The following is a 21,568-nucleotide window of genomic DNA, read 5'->3' on the forward strand; positions in this document are numbered from 1 at the left end:
TTTCAAAATAGTTTATTTTGTCCAAGGAAAAAATATCAATTCTACAAGGTATTTTGGTTCTTTTTCTTATACCTTGGTGAGTGACATTTTTTTTTTTTCAGGGAAGAAACAATAGGAAGATTTGTATGTTGGAAAAACTAAAAAAAAGTATCTACACCATCATGAGATGGGGGAGGTGTCACAAGAGCAAAATAAGAGTCAAATGTTTTTGCTGATAATAAAGAGAAATTAAATTTCATGACTTTACAGGTGAATTCAATCTATTGTTTTTATCATTAGAAGTATGATGTTCAGATAGAGAAGATGATGAAGATGATTCTTTTGATCTACCATATGCTTGTCAGATGACACTGGAAATGAATGTACCATCTTATGAAGTATTAAGTTTTGTAACATTGAAAACATTCCAAAAAAGCAGTATAGTCATCTTCTAACAGCCTAACAAAGGGGATTCTTAAAATGGTTGGTATGACTGGGGGCAATTTCTAAGCCTTCCAGCTCGGAATTGTATAATGTTATAGGCTATACCCACCTATATATACTGTATAGTGACTTCACACTGATAAAACCATGAGACAGACAAATCAGACGCAGGTGACAGAATTCCTCCTTCTGGGACTCTCTGATGACCAACGCACCCAACAGCTGCTCTTCACCTTATTCCTGGGTGTCTACCTGGTCACCGTGCTTGGAAATCTGCTTCTCATGTTCCTTATTCAGGCTGACTCTCAGCTTCACACACCCATGTATTTTTTTCTCTGCAATCTGTCTCTGGCTGGCCTCTGTTTCTCTACCAACATCGTTCCTCAAGCCCTAGCCCACCTGCTCTCCAGAAGGAAAGTGATTTCATTCACACGCTGTGCAGCTCAGCTTGTACTATTCCTCGTTTTCGGGTGTACACAGTGTGCCCTGTTGGCGGTGATGGCCTGTGATCGACAGGTGGCTATCTGCAACCCTCTGCATTACCCTAGCACCATGACCTGGAGGGTGTGCATCCAGCTGGCTGCAGGATCATGGACCAGTGGCATTCTGGTGTCTGTGGTGGACACCACCTTCACACTAAGGCTGCCCTACCAAGGCAGCAATAATATTGCTCATTTCTTTTGTGAGGCCCCTGCAATTTTGATCCTGGCATCCACAGACACCCACACTTCAGAGATGGTCATTTTCCTCATGGGGATTGTGATTCTCCTCATACCGGTTTCTCTAATCCTGGTATCCTATGGCCGCATCATAGTGACTGTGGTCAGGATGAGGTCAACTGAGGACAAGCTTAAGGCATTCTCAACCTGTGGCTCCCATCTCGTGGTGGTCATCCTTTTTTATGGGTCAGGAATTGTCACCTACATGACACCAAAGTCTTACAAAGAACAGGAAAAGCTGGTATCTGTGTTCTATGCAATGGTGACCCCCATGCTTAATCCCCTCATCTACAGCCTGAGGAACAAGGATGTGAAGGGAGCTCTGAGGAAAGTAGCCACAAGGAATTTCCCATGCAGGTTTGGAGTCTTCCACTGACACCAAGATCCTCCTGGTTGTCTACTTCTAAGACTGGCTGAGTAGGTGCCTCTGCAAGACTGGAATATGGTAACTTTCATCCTTGGTACTTGTCTGTGGACCCACGTGCCATCCTTTACCCAGCACTCCCTCTGTAGAAGAAGAAGGACAATAATTCATGGAGTATTAGGAAGGATGCTCTGCTTCCTTCTGGTTGGTCTTTTTAAAAAATCACCCAAGAAACACTCCCATTTTATATCAATAAATATATCAATGAATTATCAATAAATTCTTATGAATACTTTGCACAAAGCTACGGTGCCCATGTCCCAAGTCTGCTCTTTGCCAAGAGACTAGAATTGAAATATGTTCACTGACAAAGTCATAAAGGGGCAGCAAAATTTGTTGAGGGATATGCAAGCTTAAGAAGGACAGTTGATTCCATCCAATCATAATGACATTACCCCCCCAAAAATCTAGAAACAAAAAATCTTTGGATGATTCATAGTAGCTTCCATAATCTGTCAACATCTATTTAACTTGGGATTCTTTTACACCCTTTCTGTCAAGCAACTCCCATATCCAGGGTGGATAGTTTGAGATTAAGGCAGATTTCCATGTAGTGAATTAGTTTTCCCCATATGAGGCACAGACCAATTATGGTAGCAGAGGAAGTCCTCAAATCGTACCCTTCTAAACATGGGTACTTCACAAGCAAATGGAGGATTTAAAGCATCATTTTATTTTCTCTCTTTCTCACTAGAATAAAAATTCCATGAGGCACGAAATTTGTTTTATTCACCCATGTGTCTTCAGGGTCTAAATAAGGTCTGACATATGCTGAATAAAAATTTGTTGACATTTTGAGTTCTTAAATTTTTGAAAGTTTGATTTTAAACCCAAAGATTTTGAAAAAAAAGTGAGTGAAGGAATGAAGCAAACTCTACTATTTATTGTCACAATTATCATTAATTTATCTTCTAAACAGAAAGATCTTTGAAAGTTACTGGTGGAGTTTTTGGACATACAAAAGAAAACAAAGCATAAAAGTATAAAATGACATGGAGAAGTTCAAGAAAAGTTAAAGCAAATAAGAAATGACAAAAAGTAATGAAGTTGTCAACCATCAGACTGCTAATCTGTGTAAACTAATATAGCATCCTCAGAGACATCAGTACCCCAGACCCAGAGAATACTGGGCCTGCTGAAGTTCTTTATTGCATCACTCATATTCTTTCATTCATTAATGGATCCCAGTGGAAAGTCCAAAGTCCCAGTGTGTATACTGTGGCTCTTGGAAAGAATAGAAACCAAAGACATATTTGAGGACCTTGCTTTTCTTTCCTTTGTCTATGTGTTCCATCCCCTCAGTTTCCATCTAAGTCAGTCATAGTTTCTGAAAGCCCAGGGTCCTGCGGATGGCCCGCCTTAGTGCAGCCTTTACTTCAGTATTCCTCAAGCTGTAGATGATGGGGTTCAACATGGGAGTCACCACGGTGTAGGAGAGTGACAACAGCTTCTTGCTCTCAGGAGAGTTGCTGGACCGGGGTCGAAAGTATGTGAGGATGGCAGTGCTGTAGAAGAGGGAGACAACCAGCAGGTGGGAGGAGCAGGTGGAGAAGGCCTTGTGCTTCCCCTCGGCTGAGGGCATCCTGAAGATAGTGGAGAGGATGCGGACATAGGATGTCAGGATCAACAAGAAAGGGAAGAGGATGAATAGGACAGTAGCTGTTAGAGCTTCCAGTTCAAACAGAGAGGTATCAGCACAGACCAGTGCGATGACAGGGGGGCTGTCACAGAAGAAGTGGTTCACCCTGTTGGGGCCACAAAAAGGGAAGCTGAAAATCCATGTGGTTTGCACAGTAGCCACTGGGAATCCTGAGAACCAGGAGGCAGCTGCCAGCTGGCCACAGGCTCTGCGACCCACGATGACTGGATAGCGCAAAGGGTCACAGATGGCCACGTAGCGGTCATACGCCATGGTGGCCAGCAGGCAGCACTCAGCAGCTCCAAAGAAGAAGAAGAAGTACATCTGGGTAGCACAGCCAAGGAAGGAGATGGTTGTGTCCTGGATGATCAGGGTCCCCAGCATCTTGGGCACAATAATCAAGTTGAAACCTATCTCCAGGAAAGACAAGTTCCTGAGGAAGAAGTACATAGGACTTTGGAGGGCAGAGTCAGCTGTAGTCACCAGGATTATGAGGACATTTCCCATCAGGGTAACAAGGTAAATGGTCAAAAAAAGGAGAAACAACAGAGCTTGTAGCTGAGAGGACAGGGATGAGAAGCTCACAAGAACAAACTCACTGACAACTGTCCAGTTTCCCCACATCATTCCTCTGCTCAGGATTTCATTGGACAGTCACACTCCAGGAAGGTGGCAGTCTCCATATGTCATTCAGACTCTATTACACCCTTAGAAAGGGAAATTCTCATGGCCTCATTCTTCATCCTCTTGTTATTGTTGTTGAAGCTCAAACAGCTATACTTTCCAATGTTAAAAACAAGTCTGACTGTGGGATTCACTTTTTTTTTTCTAAGAATATCAACAATTTTTTTTTTCAGACTGAACTGAGGCATACCATGTATATCTATACATGTCCTGACTTTTCTTTACTCAATAGAGGATGGCCAAAGTCACAGCTTCATTTTTGTGCTTCTATCCTATCTCTCTTCAACAGTCAGTAGTGCCAAAATAGAAGCCAGGCCAACCATTTCTGAAGAGCAGGGTCTTAATGCACAGAAAGGTGGTGAGGGCGTGTTTTCTGCAAAATGAAGGAGGGAAGGAGAAAGTCAAGGAAAGTGAGTTACCATTATCAATGATCCCTCAGGAGGAAACCTGAATGAGTCCCAATTTGGAGCAGCTCATACTTGGGAAGAGTTCAGTATACTGGAGTAATCATTTCTAAACTCAGACAATTATAGTTTAAACAAGATGAATAATATAGGACCTAAGGCTTATCTTAATCACAGGACTAAATACCCTGCATGTGGCTATATGTGATCAGACAAAGAGAACATAGACTCAAAATACTGTCAGACCATAGGGAGCATCCAGGTATGTTATGTATGAACCCTTTCATTAGCTTCTACTGGTCATCTTGAGTCTTGACTCTCAGGAAACATGAAACAAATTTTACACATTAATAAAGACCAAATCAAGTGTACAAGTGTGACTAATAATGTTAAATCCTGTGAAAAAGAATCAGACGGTTTCACCATTGTATCAATAACTAAACTTTAAAATTGGAACTCTGAAAGTTTTTTTGATGGCTACAAAATTAAATGAAGGAATAAATCTAAAGCACATAGCATGGTGACTGGCCTATAACACACACTCAGTGAATGCTAATCATTACAATTATAATGATTTAAAACTAGATCTACCTTCTAAAATCTACTTCTTATATAATCTATTGCCCAAAATCACTGCAGCCTTTTATTTTCAATCCCTAAGAGAAAAAAATAATTTATTCCATAAATATTGATTATCTTTAGTGTGCCAGAGATTGCTCTAGATATTGAAAATAATATACTAGTAAATTAAGCAAACAAAAATCTCCACCCTCATATAACTCACTTTTTAACAGGAAATGTGTGTTATATTAAGTTATATGAATAGAATGTTTATTATGTTAGATGATGAGAAGAATAAAGCAGTGGAGAAGACAGGATTTAGGGTGTGGGGCGTGTCACAGAAGGTCTCACTTAGAAGATGATTTTTGAGTAAAGTCCTGAGCAGGTGCAAGACACGAAGACAAGGTGGTGAAAGACAGAGGGAGGTAAAGAGCAAAAATAGTGAGAAAGAGTCTTTTAAAATTTTTTTCCTGATTCCTGTCATTTAAAAAATCTCAAGCTGGGCATCACTTACTTTATAGAAACTTTTTTGAAATATTATTTATTTTCATAGTAAAAACGAACATTTATTGGGCACCAAGTCAATACTAGACAGTACTATGAGTGTTTTGCAAGTGTTATGGTTGTTTCAGAACTACCAGAAGATGAAGGGACTATTACTAGTTTCACTTTACATCCAAGGAATCTGAGGCCCAGAGAAGGGAGTAATTTTCCTAAAGTTAGGCAGCCAGCAAGTGTTGGCATCTGACTCCAAACCATGGGCTTGCCTGTTAGGTGGCACTTTCAACCCCTCTCTGAGAATGGAAATGAATCTGATCTCACAGGTGAGACTAAGCTGGAGCACTGGGCATAGGATGGTAACAAAGGAGAAAAGAAGCAAGATTACTTCTAGGAGGGCAGAACATTTCAAGGTTCTGCACCACTGCAGACCTGAAATACCTCGTTCACAGTCCTTATCTTAGAATAATCATGAATATATGTCTCCATCTCATATTCTATGGGGTAGATTCCTTGAGAGCAGAAATTGTGTTATTCAACTTTTTATCCCAACACCTTGCAAGGCAGATACCCAGTAATTTGTTATTAATTGAAGAATGAAGCAGATATGAAAATAATTAGGGAAATGCCTATATGGCAGTGTGTAGGCACAGTGAGCCACATTCATAAGGAATTTAGACACAAGACTGCATCCAGCAACAGTACAGCCTTAGGTGTAAAGACTGGTGAGGCATATCTTCCTCCTGCCCAACCTCGCCACCCCCTCCTCCCCACTTTCATCTACCTCATTTCAGGAAATGATGCCACCTGGCTGTGTGCCCAGGAACTGGGTTAAAAATTCTTCATTCATCCCCCAAACTTGATTATTTTTCTTCCTAAACACTGATTCAGCATCACCTTCTCCATCTCTATCACCATGGCTTTAGGTTCTGGCTCTTATTTCCCCTGGCCTAGACTCTTATAGGAACTCAACTCTATCTCATTCTCTTCAATCCATTCTTGACTTGTATGTGATCTGACAGCGGCTCGAACAAAGTTATTTACCTGCTAACTCTCTTTCAGTCACTCCTTACTGTTCTTGGAATAAGTAAAATTCTTAAAAGGTCTTTTTCTCTGATTTCTGCTTATTTTTCCAGTTTGAAACCCCCTACAGAGCTGATGCTCTAGTCACACCAAAATACTTTCTGTTCTGTGCACACATGGTTTTCTCTCACCTCTCCTGGCCTTTCTGCCTGTGGCTCTCTACTCTGGGGACCTCTTCCTGCAACTATGTATAACTTTCTGCTAATTTTTCAAGTCTCAGTGGCAACATCATTTTCTGTGTGAAGTTTCCCTGTCCTCCTTTGGACAGATCAAGGGATTATTCTTTTACTCTTTTAACACTTGATGTAAACTGTTATTAGAGCATCTTTATAATTGTGTATGTGTGCATCTATTTATGTTATATAATTATTAACATCACGAGGACAAATGTATTCATTCGCCATTGTATCTTTTGCCACTAGCAGAGTTCTTAACTCTAAGTGCTTAATAATTAATGTAGCCTAAGGTTTAACTTTTTTCAAAGCAGGTTGATGATACTATTGGATCTCTAGGTGAACTAATAGTTATATAAGGCCTCTGTGTGTGTGTGTGTGTGTGTGTTTCCTAGCTGAAGATTAGATTTTATCTTCCAAGTTATATTTGTTTTGTTCATTTTTATTTTTGCTGTGTACTGAGAAGACACTTTTAAAGTTTTACTCCATTATAACAGCATTGCATTACTTAGTGTGCCATAAAAGTCTGATTCACTCACATATTTAATCAAAATATTTCTTAGGACAGAGCCAAGACTCTAGGGCACGTAACTTAAGGCTTATTCCCAAATGGTTGGAAACTAATTTTTAATGTCTACTCTTTAAACAAATAGCAAAGCTACTTTATATTTTCATCAGTGCCTTTAAATCATTTCGGACATGGTTGGGTATAAATAAACATAGTTATATGTTCTCATCTGGAATGAATCTCTTTAAAATAGTAACAAAGGTCTCATAAAAAGTTCATCAAATGCCTTAGGTGAAACACAGGTAAACCGTATAAATACTTATTTTTTAACCCAAAGTTGAATGTCAAGTTCCTAATAAAACCTTTTCTGATCATTCCCACACCTAACTGGATGTAACTAATTACTCTTTCCCTGTGTTCCTCCAGGATTTTAAAATACTCTTATTATAATAATGGCTTTGTGTCACAATTATATGTGTCCTTGCCTGCAAATTGTACACTTCTTTAAGCCACAAACCAAAATGTATCCATCACTATATCCACATTACATTATCTAGTACCCACAAAGTAACAGTAAATGTTTGCTGAATGAGTAGTTAGCATTTATCTTAATGCCATCAATTAATTGGCTTAATATCTTGGGGTCACCTGGTGGCTAAGATGGTAAAGAATCTGCCTGCAATGGGGAGACCTGGGTTTAATCCCTAGGTTGGGAAGATCCCCTGGATAAGGGAATGGCAACCCACTCCAGTGTTCTTGCCTAGAGAATCCCCATGAACAGAGGAGCCTGGCAGTCTACAGTCCATAAGTTTGCAAAGAGTCCAAAGACTGAGCAACTGAACATGTCCATGTGCACTAATAACTTAAAAAGTTAATGGAGCTCTCTGTCATGAAATTCTCAGGGATTCAATGCTGGATTAAACTCATCACTATCTTTTTTGGTATTTGTAAAAATCCTTTTAACAATGTTTCAAATTATTAGCTGGTAAGAGATATGGTGTGGGGGTGTGATCACTCACCTAGAGCCAGACATCCTGGAATGTGAAGTCAAATGGACCTTAGGAAGCATCACTACAAACAAAGCCAGTGGAGGTGATGGAATTCGAGTTGAGCTATTTCAAATCCTGAAAGATGATGCTGTTAAGGTGCTGCACTCAATACGCCAGCAAACTTGGAAAACTCAGCAGTGGCCACAGGACTGGAAAAGGTCAGTTTTCATTCCAATCCCAAAGAAAGGCAATGCCAAAGAAAGTTCAAACCACTGAACAATTGCACTCATCTCACACACTAGCAAAGTAATGCTCAAAATTCTCCAAGTCAGGCTTCAACAGTACGTGAACCAAGAACTTCCAGGTGTTCAAGCTGGATTTAGAAAAGCCAGAGGAACCAGAGATCAAATTTCCAACATCCATTGGATAGAAAAAGCAAGGGAGTTCCAGAGAAATGTCTACTTTTGCTATACTGACTACACCAAAGTGTTTGACTGTGTGGATCACAGAAAACTGTGGAAAATTCTTAAAGAGACAGGAATATGAGGCCACCTTACCTGCCTCCTGAGAAATCTATATACAGGTCAAGAAGCAACAGTTAGAACCAGACATGGAACAACGGACTGGTTCCAAATTGGGAAAGGAGTACGTAAAGGCTGTATATTATCACTCTGCTTATTTAATTTACATGGATAGTACATCATGCGAAATGCCAGGCTGGATGAAGCATACGCTAGAATCAACACTGCCAGGAGAAATATCAATAGCCTCAGATATACAGATGACACCACCCTTATGACAGAAGGCAAAGAGAAGCTAAAGAGCCTCTTGATGGAAATGAAAGAAGAGAGAGAAAAAACTGGCTTAAAACTCAACATTCAAAAAATGAAGATCATGGCATCCAGCCCCATCACTTCCTGGCACATAGATGGGAAAACAATGGAAACAATGACAGATTTTATTTTCTTGGACTCCAAAATCACTGCAGATGGTGACTGCAGCCATGAAATTATAAGAAGCTTGCTCCTTGGAAGAAAATCTATGACCAACCTAGACAGTATATTAAAAAGCAGAGACATTACTTTGCCAACAAAGGTCTGTCTAGTCAAAGCTATGGTTTTTCCAGTAGTCATGTAAGGATGTGAGAGTTGGACCATATAGAAAGCTGAGCATTGAAGAATTGATGCTTTTGAACTGTGGTGTTGGAGAAGACTCGAGAGTTTCTTGGACTGCAAGGAGATCAAACCAGTCAATTGTAAAGGAAATCAGTCCTGAATATTCATTGGAAGGACTGATGCTGAAGCTGAAGCTCTATATATTAGTCACCTGATGAGAAGAACTGACTCACTGGAAAAGACCCTAATGCTGGGAAGGATTGAAGGCAGGAAGAGAAGGGGATGACAGTGGGTGAGATGGTTGGATGGTATCACCGACTCAATGGACATGAGTTTGAACAAGCTCTGGGAGTTGGTGATGGACAAGGAAACTTGGTGTGCTGCAGTCCATGGGGTCGTGAAGAGTCTGACACAACTGAGCAACTGAACTGAACTGAAGAGATATGGAAATAAATGTAAAATTATAAAACATTTGAATTATTAGTCATTATTATTATTGATGTTATATATAATATGTGTGTTAGTCAGTCATGTCTGACTCTTTGTAACTCCATGGACTATAGTCCTCCAGGCTCCTCTCTCCATGGAATTCTCCAGGCAAGAATATTGGAGTGGGTAACCATTCCCTTCTCCAGGGGATCTTTCCAACCCAGGGATTGAACCCAGGTCTTCCACTCTGCAGGCAGACTCTTTATCAGCTGAGCCACCAGAGAAGCCCAAGAATACTGGAGTGGGTAGCCTATCCCTTCTCCAGCGGATCTTCCTGTCCCAGGAATTGACCAGGGTCTCCTGCATTGCAGGTGGATTCTTTACCAGCTGAGCTACCAGAGAAGCCCATTAAATAATTTATATATACATGTATAAAAATATACACTACAGTTTCTATAGTTACAAGAAGCGTCTAAATCCAAACTTTTGGTAAAGCAGTGTTAGGCAGATAGAAAGCAATCCAATGAGGTGTGGCCAAGTTGTATGACAGTTGAAACCAGAGGAATACTGCTGCAAACAGTTTGAGAATTTCCTGATGACACTACTGAGACACTAGATAGTATGTGACAAGAGTCCAGAAAAGAAAAGGTTCTCGGGCTCCAAATTCAGAAGCTATCGAAAAGAATTTCTGAATACTTGGTTAATGAAGCTGAGGGAACTTACATATGCATAACAGTAGTTTTTCTGACTTTTAAAGCAGAGGAGCTCCTTCCCTTTTCTTTCAAACTAAGTCTTTCAGGACCCTCAAGACTTGAGTTGAATGAGGATGAACTAGGGCAGGGACCAGAGCTAAAAGACCCATTTGCTTGGCTTCACTTTTCTCCTGGCCACTGAAATGGCCCCCTCATGCCTCTTCTTAGGACCCTGGGGCTGCACGAAACACAATATGAAAGCAGGAGTCCTGGCTTTGTGTCTGCCTCCCTCCCACAGTGTTCAGTCATGTATTCTGTCATTTGCCTTGATCTTTCTCTATCAGTTCAGTGCAGTTCAGTCACTCAGTCATGTCTGACTCTTTGTGACCTTATGAACCATAGCACGCCAAGCCTCCCTGTCCATCACCAACTCCCGGAGTCCACCCAAACCCATGTCCATTGAGTCGGTGATGCCATCCAGCCATCTTATCCTGGTCGTCCACTTATCCTCCTGCCCTCAATCTTTCCCAGCATCAGGGTCTTTTCAAATGAGTCAGCTCTTCACATCAGGTAGCCAAAGTATTGGAGTTTCAGCTTCAAAATCAGTCCTACCAATGAACACCCAGCACTGATTTCCTTTAGGATGGAGTGGTTGGATCTCCTTGCAGGCCAAGGGACTCTCAAGAGTCTTTTCAAACACCACAGTTCAAAAGCATCGATTCTTCAATGCTCAGCTTTCTTTATAGTCCAACTCTCACATCCATACATGACCACTGGAAAAACCACAGCCTTGACTAGACATACTTTTGTTGACAAAGTAATGTCTCTGCTTTTTCATATGCTGTCTAGGTTGGTCATAACTTTCTTTCTTTTGACCTAGACTTCCTTCTCTTTCTCTTTCACGTCTTTCACCTTTCTCTTCTGTTTTTAATATTGTTTTCTCCCTGAAAGTAAGAAAGGGGTGATAGAGGGGAAGAGAGTCCCTTTCTTAGGGGAAGGGGACATTATAAAGAAACTTGAAATCCTATTCCTCTCAGTTGAGGTTGTGTGGCCAGCTATGTCTCTATCCAGATTGTCTCCTTTCAGGGATGACATCTTGGAGATTCTGTTTTGTTTCAACAAGGAAGAAGTAGTTAACACACCTAAGAGAACTTTGTGAAACTACCACATATGTGGTAGTTTGAGACCACATAGTTATCATGGCAAGGATCTGGGGGGAGCTAAAGTTCCAGTTATTATTTGTTTTAGATGTGAGACACAAAGCTACTGACCTGACATTTTCTGAGTTATGTTTCTTTCCAATCATAAAATGTCAGTTATTATAAATGCCCTACCTACCTGACAGGGTGGTTGTGGGTATGAAATGAGATGATTCATGTGCAAACACTTTGAACAGTCTAAAGCACAATACACATTTTATCACTGTTACCTATTCTTTAGCAGATTCCCTTTGTCCTACTTCTTTTGTCAAATTCTATAAAACCCCATGTGTTTTACTTGAGATTTCTGATCACCTTTCTTATCTCTCAGAAATGTGTCAAAAAGGACACCTTTCTTGGTGGTGAGCCATCATCCTCTTTACAGGAGATTTCAAGTTTGTGCCCTGCCTTCTCATCCTTCACTTACCTCCTGTGAGAGGTTTGTCTGTTTCACATTGAAGAGAAGCCCTGGTTTGTGTCAGTTGCTCTAGAACAGCTTTGGATTATGTCTGAATGGGTGACATCAGGGGAGTTCTAAATTGTGGTGATGTCTGTGCAAGCCACTTCAGAAAAGTCCTGTACTGTGTCTGTACCAGTCATTCCAAAGACACTCTGCTTGCGCTTGTCCTGGTCCACACTGCTGGTGAAGTCGGGTTCGCCTTGTCACATTCTCAAAGAAGCTTTGTCCCAGTGTCTTGGACACTGTGGGTAGCTACGATGGGCCAGCAGCTGTAAATCAGTCTGAGCTGGGCAGCGTTAGTCACTCCAGAGAAGCTCTGGGCTGGGCCTGTGCCATTCACTCTAGAGGATTCCAGGCTGGGTCTCAGGGCTCCCTGGTCCCTGCTGTTTACTCTTGGAAGTGACTTCCCCCAATACTTCCTCTTCTTCAGGAGAAATCATAGGTTCACTTTCTGACAGGTATGAGATTTGAGGGGTTCCCAAGAGTACAAAATCTCATAAAGATTCTGCATGAAACCTTCCTTGGAGGAAGGTTTTTACTGCAGCCTCAACTTCTCCTGCACTTGTGAGGCTACAAGAGAAAAGGAACAAAACTCAGTGGTCTGTCTATTCTCCAAGGTTTCCACCAGACAGAGACTAGAGGAGCATACCAGTACTCTTTATTTTTTTTCCAGATTCATTGAGATATAATTGACATAGAACATTGTGTAAGTTTAAGGTGTATAATGTAATGATTTGATATATGTGTATATTGTGAAATGAGTATAATAGAGTTAGTTAACAGGCCCATTACTTCACATAATTAGCTGTATATTTATGTGTGTATGGTGAAAATATTTAAGATCTTCTCTCTTAGCAACTTTCAAGTATATAACACAGTATTGTTAACTAGAGTAACTATGCGGTACCTTTGATCCCCAGAACTTAATTATTTAAAACTGAGTTTGTACCATTTGACCAACCTCAACATACTCAGGTCCTGGCAACCATCATTCTTATCTCTGTTTCTTTGAGTTCAGTATTTACAGATTCCACATATAAGTGAAATCATACAATATTTGTCTTTTTCGGTCTGAATTATCTCACTTAGCATAATGCTGTCAAGTTCCATTCATGATGTCGCAAGTAGCAAGATTTCCTTCTTTTTTTTTTACAGCTGATTAATATTGCATTGCATATATGTATACATATGCCAGTTTTCTTTCTCCATTCATGTGTTGATGGACACTTAGCTGGTTTCCATGTATTGGCTATTGTGAAAAGTGTTGCAATGAATATGGGAGTGCAGGTATCTTCAAGGAAGTGATTTAATTTCCTCAAACTAGTATTCTTTTACATTTCCTTTCACTTTGATTCTTATTGGGCTTGGTGCTTAGGACTTATTTCTGACCTGGACTCAGGAGAGGTCAGAAGATGCTTGAAGAGGAGAATTCAATAGTCATTGTCTAAGCAAACTGGAGAATATTAATGAAAACCATAACAGTTTGTTTAGGATGCTCTCAGTAGGGGAGGCTATTAACTACTGGTTCAGATGAAAAGGCTAACATCTCAAAGTCTTTAACCCTTCTGGAATAGGAATTGAAATTGAAGGGGTAAGATGATGTCCATGTTTGAGATAAAAGTTCCTCCAACTGATTATGGCTTAACCCAAACAGACTAATGCATATCTAAGCATTCCTTACAGTGCTTCTGGAATAGACTTTTGACTTCATGTTTCTTACTGAAAGAGGTAGACACATCTGACCTGTTTATTATTGTTTGCTTCACATCTGGCACAATACCTGCATGTACATGTTTGACTTTTTCCACAAGGCATATTTAAAGTACCAATCTTCTCCCTCATTTTCCACCTGTGGCTTCAAAGTTGCATATATTTTGAGAAGCCTCAGTTCAGTTCAGTTCAGTCGCTCAGTCATGTCTGACTCTTTGTAACACCATGGACTGCAGTATGCCAGGCTTCCCTGTCTGTCACCAGCTCCCGGAGCTTACTCAAACTCATGTCTGTTGAGTTGAGAAGCCTGCCTTAACCCTATTTCTCCATGGTGTTTTAATGTGAGTTTTGCAGAACAAAAAGTTTTCAGGAATGCCTATGTTATACTAAAACTGAAACACTTGTACAGAATTCATTTTCAAAGAGTTACAGGTACATCGGGGGAAAGCAAACATAAAAATTAGTATAGTATAGTATACACAGAATTTAATTTGTCCATTGACAAACTTAACATAGATGCAAGCACAAGCTGGAATCGAGATTGCTGGGAGAAATATCCATAACCTCAGATATGCAGATGACACCACCCTTATGTCAGAAAGTGAAGAGCAACTAAAGAACCTCTTGATGAAAGTGAAAGAGGAGAGTGAAAAGCTGGCTTAACATTCAACATTCAAAAAATGAAGATCATGGTTTCATGACCTGGTCCCATCTTTTCATGGCATATAGATGAGAAAACAATGGAAACAGTGACAAACTTTATTTTCTTGGGCTCCAAGATCACTGCAGATGGTGACTGCAGCCATGAAATTATGACACTTGCTCCTTGGAAGAAAAGCTATGACCAACCTAGACAGCATATTAAAAAGCAGAGACATTACTTTGTCAACAAAGGTCCGTCTAGTCAAAGCTATGGTTTTTCCAGTAGTCATGTATGGCTGTGAGAGTTGGACCATAAAGAAAGCTGAGCATTGAAAAATTGATGCTTTTGAACTGTGGTATTGGAGAAGACTCTTGAGCATCCTTTGGACTGCAAGGAGATCAAGCTAGTCAATTGTAAAGGAAATTGGTCCTGAATATTCATTGGAAGGACTGATGCTGAAGCTGAATCTCCAATACTTTGGTCACCTAATGCAAAGAACTGACTCATTGGAAAAGACCCTGATGATGGGAAAGATTGAAGGCAGGAGGGGAAGGGGATGACAGAGGATGAGACGGTTGGATGGCATCACCAACTCGATGGGCATGAGTTTGAGCAAGCTCCAGGAGTTAGTGATGGACAGGGAGGACTGATGTGCTGCAGCCCATGGGGTCGCAAGGAGTTGGACACGACTGAGCAACTGAACTGACTGAGGAAAGAGTAATTTAGCTGCTTGAGGAGTTGTAGTAGACCTTGAAATATAAAATGGGTTTGGTTAAAATGAAGGTCAAAAGAAGCTTTCAAGTGGAGAAAATAGAGTACCAAGACATCACCAACTGCAAATCATCTAAACTATGAATTCAGAAGTCTAAATGAAATGCATATCTTTCCTCTGAATTACTCACCTATTCCCTCTGTGTTCTTCAAATTTTATTCACTCAAATTAAGATTTAATTATGATTTTTTTTCACCTATTACATAAGCTAAATTCTAAATGATTGGTGACAAGTATTATTGTTGTGGCTCTGGGGAGAAAAGAATCTTCATAAATTTCTGTTGGGAGTGTAAAATGGTACAGTAAGTTTGGAGAGAAATTTGCCAAGATAGAAACACTATACACTTACACTTTGGCCAATAAATCCAACTTCCAGATTTCCACATGTCAGGTACACTGGCAAAAATATAAAAAGGGTTACGCATAAAACTATTCTTTGTAATTGTAGAAAACTCATCAAACAAACTATGGCATATCTACAAAATAGAGTACTATGAAGTTATAAAAATAATGGGGACTCTTTTGTGTTACAGAAGAGCTATGCTGGAGTTAGCTGGATCTATTTTAACCTTTGATGAAACCAGCATCATGATCGAAATTTATGATATTACTCAACAAGGTTAAGAACTTAAACAAAATTAATGATTAAAAACGACCCTTAAACAAATAACCACTGACACCCCAAATCTAGAGAGCCAATGGAAGCTCAGGTCATTCTTCCTAGGATAAATAGAATGAGGAATAAAGAGGTTGCTAGCATTATAAAGGTGTAGGTATGGGAATTATTGATCCACTTTCCCATGTCCATACTACAACCAGAGAGCCTAAAAGAACTAACACTCCCTCAGGGACATGAAAACTAACGTAAGTCAGTAAGGAGAGTTACGCACCAGGGGAGGACTAGTAGAGTTTCCTATCTGATGAGCGGAGTCATGTTTGCCCAAAGGAAGACAAACTGACATGGTGATTTTCAATGGGTTTGCCCTATTTTATTTTGTGTGTTCCCATGCTAGGATTATAAGCAGTTTCATACTGTTAACAGTATGGAAAGAGGAATGTGAATGTCTGGAATTATTTGGCCACAGAAGTGTTAAATTGACAATAAGAAAAGAATGTAGTCTATACTGGACAAGCAGAGGAATTTTCCAGGTGGTGGTGATAGGTCTAAACCACCGCTGTGATGGTTTCTCTTCACCAAGTTTTCCAATATTCATTTCAGCAGTGGGTTTCATCACAGTGGAGATAAGCAGAGGGATTCTAAATATTAAACTGATTGTTCCTTATTTGATAAACTTTAGTATTATTTGTTAATGCTTATGGGATGCAGTTCCTAAGGCCTAGGGCCTTGTGGAAGGTTCGACCAAGGGCATTCTTCACCTCATTATTTCTCAGGCTGTAGATGATGGGGTTCAGCATGGGAGTCACAACAGTGTAGGACAGTGAGAGCACTTTCTTGCTCTCAGGAGAATTATTGGACTTAGGGCGGAAGTAGACGAGGCTTAAAGATACGTAGAAAAGGGAGACGACGAGCAGGTGAGAGGAGCAGGTAGAGAAGGCTTTACGCTTCCCCTTGGCCGATGGAATCGTCAGGATGGCAGCAGCAATGCGAGTGTAGGAACATAGGATCAGCAAACATGGTATCATGACAAATAGAATGGTTCCAATGATGGCATAGACCTCAAACAGTGCTGTGTCTGCACAGACCAGCCTCAGCACAGGCGGGCTGTCACAGAAGAAGTGGTTCACCTTGTTGATGCCACAGAATGGAAAGCTGAAGAGCCATGTGGTCTGCACAGTAGCTACAGGAATGCCTGGAAACCAGGAGACAGCTGCCAGTTTGGCACGTGTCCTTGGATTCATGATGACTGGGTAGTGCAAGGGACTGCAGATGGCTACATAGTGGTCATAGGCCATGGTGGCCAGGAGGGAACATTCAGAAACCCCAAAGAAGAAGAAGAAATACATCTGAGTGGCACAGCCAAGAAAGGAGATAGTTGTGTCCTGGGCAATCAGGGTCCCCAGCATCTTGGGCACAATGGCTAAATTGAAACCTATCTCTAAGAAGGACAAGTTCCTGAGGAAGAAGTACATGGGACTGTGCAGCATGGGGTCAGCCAAGGTAACCAGAATGATGAGGCTGTTTCCCAGCAGAGTGACCAGGTAGATGACCAGAAATGTCAGGAAGAGTACTGACTGTATTTCAGTAGGTAAGGAAGAGAAACTCAGGAGGATAAACTCACTCACTCTTGTCCAGTTTCCTTCAGCCATTGATATAGGAATGAACCCCCAGCTGTGGTCATAGAGATTCTCGACTGGGATAGTCAGATTCTGGATTTGTCTTTCAGAATCCTTCTTAGTGTCAGGGAAAGAGGCAAGATCAGGATCTCAGTTGCAAGGGAAATTATCTTGTGTTATCTGAGAATAAAAGCACAAGGAAGAAGGGCCACAGCATGAGCTCTGCAACGGCCCTGGGTCAGGTTTCAGCAGAGTTGATAGGTTTCTATCTGCACGTTGACACATAGGGAAAGTTTATGCCTAATCAGAACCATGCATCCCTGAAGGAACCACCAAAGGGTCCATTTTGGGAGGCAGTGATATTCCTAAAAACACATAAACTTTTGAGAAACAAGCACAATGCTCATGATTTCATTAAAGAACACATATATGTGAATTTATCATAAGTTTAGAAATATCTTTATGATTATGAAGCAGATCTATGCATCTATTTAATTTTCTCCTCTTCATAAATCTTTTTTTGCCTGGTCAGAATTTGGGAGGTGAATGAGGAGCTAGTATGTATTAACATATGCATGTGCTTTATCCTTATACATGTGCATTTTACAGGTGAGGAAACTGACCCCAGAGAAGTTAATAAATAGCAATTAAAGTGGCAAATCTGGAGTCTAAACCACATCTGTTTGATTCTGAAGTACTCTGATTTCTATTAAACCATGCTTCATTGAGCAGTTTTGACTTGACCTGGGGATTATTTCATTAATGGTTACGAGAATCACAATTGGAATTTTTGCCAAATCACATTGAAGATAGAAGAGAACCAATACCACTAACATCAAGGTGTCCAGACTCAACTGGATCCTCATTTTACATTATTTGCTTCTAATTTGCAACTGGTTATCAAGAGGTTCTTCTTCTCTTCCTATCTTGGTAATCTAAAGTACTAAATTCTAATGGAGACATTATGAGATAAAGTTGGAGAATGATGTGGGCCAAGAGACTGGGATAAATGAAAGGGAATTAGATGTGGATGGAGAACTATAGTAAGAACAACACACATTTACTAACAGAAATAAAACATTATTAGGAGCAGTAAAAACCAAAGTTGATACAAAGTAAAACAGAAACAAGGATATAGTTAGAAAAGACTACCTGGGGGGAAATCATGATAATAAAATTAAAAGATTATAGAGTCCAGGGTTAGAAACTTAAGAAAACTGAATTAATGAATTAGAACACAAGAGAATTTATATCTAAATTACTGAGAAAATATAATAAAGAGACAAAAATAATAAGAAGAATAATGAAGTAAAATACACTAAATAAAATCAATTTAATAGGCATTCCAGAATATGTAACAAAGGAGAAAAGAAAAAGAATATTTGAAGAAGTACCAGAGGAAAAATAAACATCTCTGAGCTAAAAGGAGACATGACTTTTTGAACTGAAAGCATCCCTAAATGCAAACAAGTTTTAAAAGATTCACACAGCCATATGTCTTTATATGAATCTTTTTAAATTTTTGAGGCTGGAGAATAATTTTATTCACTAACCAACCTAGCAAACGATTAAAACAAAACAACAAATTAAAACAAATTCTGTAAACTGCAACCAAACAAAAACTCTGGCCCAACTGCAAAGGAAAAAGATAAATCAGGAAGTTCTGTGTCTATAAGATGGAGTAGGCAGGCTTTTCCTTTTCCTTCCCACTAATTATAACTAAAAACCTTAGATAGTACACATCAAAGAAACAAAAAATTCTTAATGGTGGGGATCATATACATCGGCAGGTATTTAAACATGTTATAATATTACCATATAATATTATATTTCCTCATAGTATTACAATATTTTATTATGGTTATTTGTGCATGCTCTGAAGACTATCACTCTAGGCACATAACTGAAATAGAATGAATCCCTGGACCAAGGCATATATAAACATCTCTGGGGCAACTTGAGGGGAAAATAAATGTTACATTCTTACATTAAATAACACAATAAAATATATCCAACATGGAAAATGATTTAAATGTAAATATGAAGCTTTAGCTGAATTGAAGAAAATATAGGTAACTATTTACTTTAGCTTTCTGAAGTTCTTTCTCAGCATGTTGTCTAAAGCAGAATCCAAAAAAGAAAATATTCATTGATTTTAACATATAAAAATAAAATAATTTTAAACACTAATAGTTTAACATAGAAATTAAAATATAAATTTTAAGGAGACAATGTGTACAAGATAAATGTCAACATATTGCTACAAATTACCCAAGGGAAAACTAGGGAAATCAATAATCATTCAGTTCACATCATCAGAAATCAAATGCCAGAAGAAAGGAAAACAGTTCAAAGTCAACAAAAATTAAGTACAATTTTTTAAAGGAGATCATTTTTTCTTAAAAAATTTTAAACATGGTATTTATTTTGGGTAAATGTGAAATATAAACATTCAAACACTATAGGTCCAAACAATAAGTTGATTTTACACTATGTTTCAGAGATTCTTTGAACTAGTAACTTCATGTCTACAATTTTAGATTAAGATTATCTGCAAATTTTATATACCAGGATGCTCCTCTCAGCTTTATTTATAATAGTGTAATTAGAACAAATAAATGATAAAGAACAATCTAACTATATAAAAATAGATTGGAAAATAAATTGTTACATCTATGCATCTATATTATGAATACTATGAAGTAATTAAAATGTATGTTATAAGAATAACAAATGACATGAGAAAATATTCAGTAAGTTTTTGCTAAGTTGATAAAGTGTGCTACAAGATAGTATATTTAATATAAAACATTTATTTTAAATAGAAAATTTATATATGTATTACATAATACATATAGAAAGCCTTCAGTTCTGTTTCTTCGTTAACATTTTAGTGGAACAATTCCAAGAGTTTTAAATTTCTTCCTCACATTTTATATTTTTTACATTATCCACAGTGAAAATGTATTTTTTTTAAATTTGCAGAACAAATACTTGAATATTATTAAGAACGAGACACTTATAACACAAAACAACCCATAAACAAAAGGGAAAACTTAATGACAAGCTGGGAAAATGTTTGTAATAATGGCAACAAATAATAAAATGTTTGTCTACCTAATATATAATAAGCTATAGAAATCCCTTTAAAATGACACAATCTCCTCAAAAGAAAAATATAAAACACAAAGATTTATTTCACCAAAAAGTTCCAATGGCCAGTAAGCATATGAAAATTACTCTATTTTGCTAGTAATAAAGTTAAAAATTAAGATAGAAACTTAATTTCTTCATCAATTTGAAATATTGAAAAGTATAATACTCAGTGCTAGTAAGTATTGGTTAGTAAGCAATATCTTATTCTGTTTGAGGCTATGCAAATTAGCCTCAGTTTGTCACAAATTGTGTGAGGATCCTATAATGTTCATACATTTTGATTCAAGAACTCCTCTGGTAGAAGAATTGGAGGCAATGATTTTATGTGTCTGTTCAGTGCTGACCAGTATAGTGATACTTTGAAAATGATCATTAATAGATAGGTGAATGAAAGGTTCACTTATAAAGCATGAATTTGAGGAAAATCAGGCAATCATTTAAATAATTTTGAAGAACGTTTAATAGTGTAATGCAATAATAACAGTATAATATTAATGAAAAACTAAGATGCCAAAACTGCCCATATATGCTAAATTTCTAATTTTGTAAATACATTTTTTGTATAAAAAGGCTGAAAGGTTATAATCAAAATTTTAAAGTGATCTACTTCCAAGTGCTGTAAAAAGGTGATTTCTTGTTTCTATTTTTATGGATTACTAAACTTTCTACAATGAGCTATATTTATTATATGATAGTAATAACATTAAAAATGAAAATGATGATCATAATGAAGCTGCAATATTTACTAAAAATGTAATAGATTTATGCTTTATGCTTTACATTCATTCTCTCATTTTCTTCTCATAACTGTGATTTAAATGCCATCATTATCCTCCCCATATTAGAGATGAATGCAGAATTTTAATGCAGATACATAATTTTGAGGTTGAGAAATTTTGTAATTACATAGAAATTACATGGAAATGACTGAACCTGTACTTAAAACCATAATCAGAAAAATGTATAATAAAAACAACACATGGGTTTTCGACAAAGTGTGTAAAATGAACCGAACCTAAACATTTAAGTGTCAACCTTTGGCACCAGAACTG

The 21,568-nt window shown here is 38.5% G+C and overlaps 3 protein-coding genes across 3 annotated transcripts; 1 reads left to right on the plus strand and 2 right to left on the minus strand.

Moving 5' to 3' along the window:
* The first annotated feature begins 570 nt into the window (after positions 1 to 570).
* On the plus strand, positions 571 to 1,518 carry LOC122693826 (olfactory receptor 2D2). The gene has a single exon (XM_043901745.1). It carries the CDS (start codon positions 571 to 573, stop codon positions 1,516 to 1,518), a length of 948 nt encoding a protein of 315 aa, XP_043757680.1.
* Positions 1,519 to 2,867: 1,349 nt separating this feature from the next.
* On the minus strand, positions 2,868 to 3,879 carry LOC122693887 (olfactory receptor 10A4). The gene has a single exon (XM_043901869.1). It carries the CDS (start codon positions 3,830 to 3,832, stop codon positions 2,885 to 2,887), a length of 948 nt encoding a protein of 315 aa, XP_043757804.1. The 5' UTR covers positions 3,833 to 3,879; the 3' UTR covers positions 2,868 to 2,884.
* Positions 3,880 to 16,439: 12,560 nt separating this feature from the next.
* On the minus strand, positions 16,440 to 17,402 carry LOC122693949 (olfactory receptor 10A5-like). Its single transcript, XM_043902003.1, has one exon. The coding sequence runs from the start codon at positions 17,391 to 17,393 to the stop codon at positions 16,440 to 16,442; it is 954 nt and encodes a 317-aa protein (XP_043757938.1). The 5' UTR covers positions 17,394 to 17,402.
* Positions 17,403 to 21,568: the final 4,166 nt, after the last annotated feature.

This window comes from Cervus elaphus, chromosome 1, assembly GCF_910594005.1.
Source record: "Cervus elaphus chromosome 1, mCerEla1.1, whole genome shotgun sequence".
NCBI classification, from domain to species: Eukaryota; Metazoa; Chordata; class Mammalia; order Artiodactyla; family Cervidae; genus Cervus; species Cervus elaphus.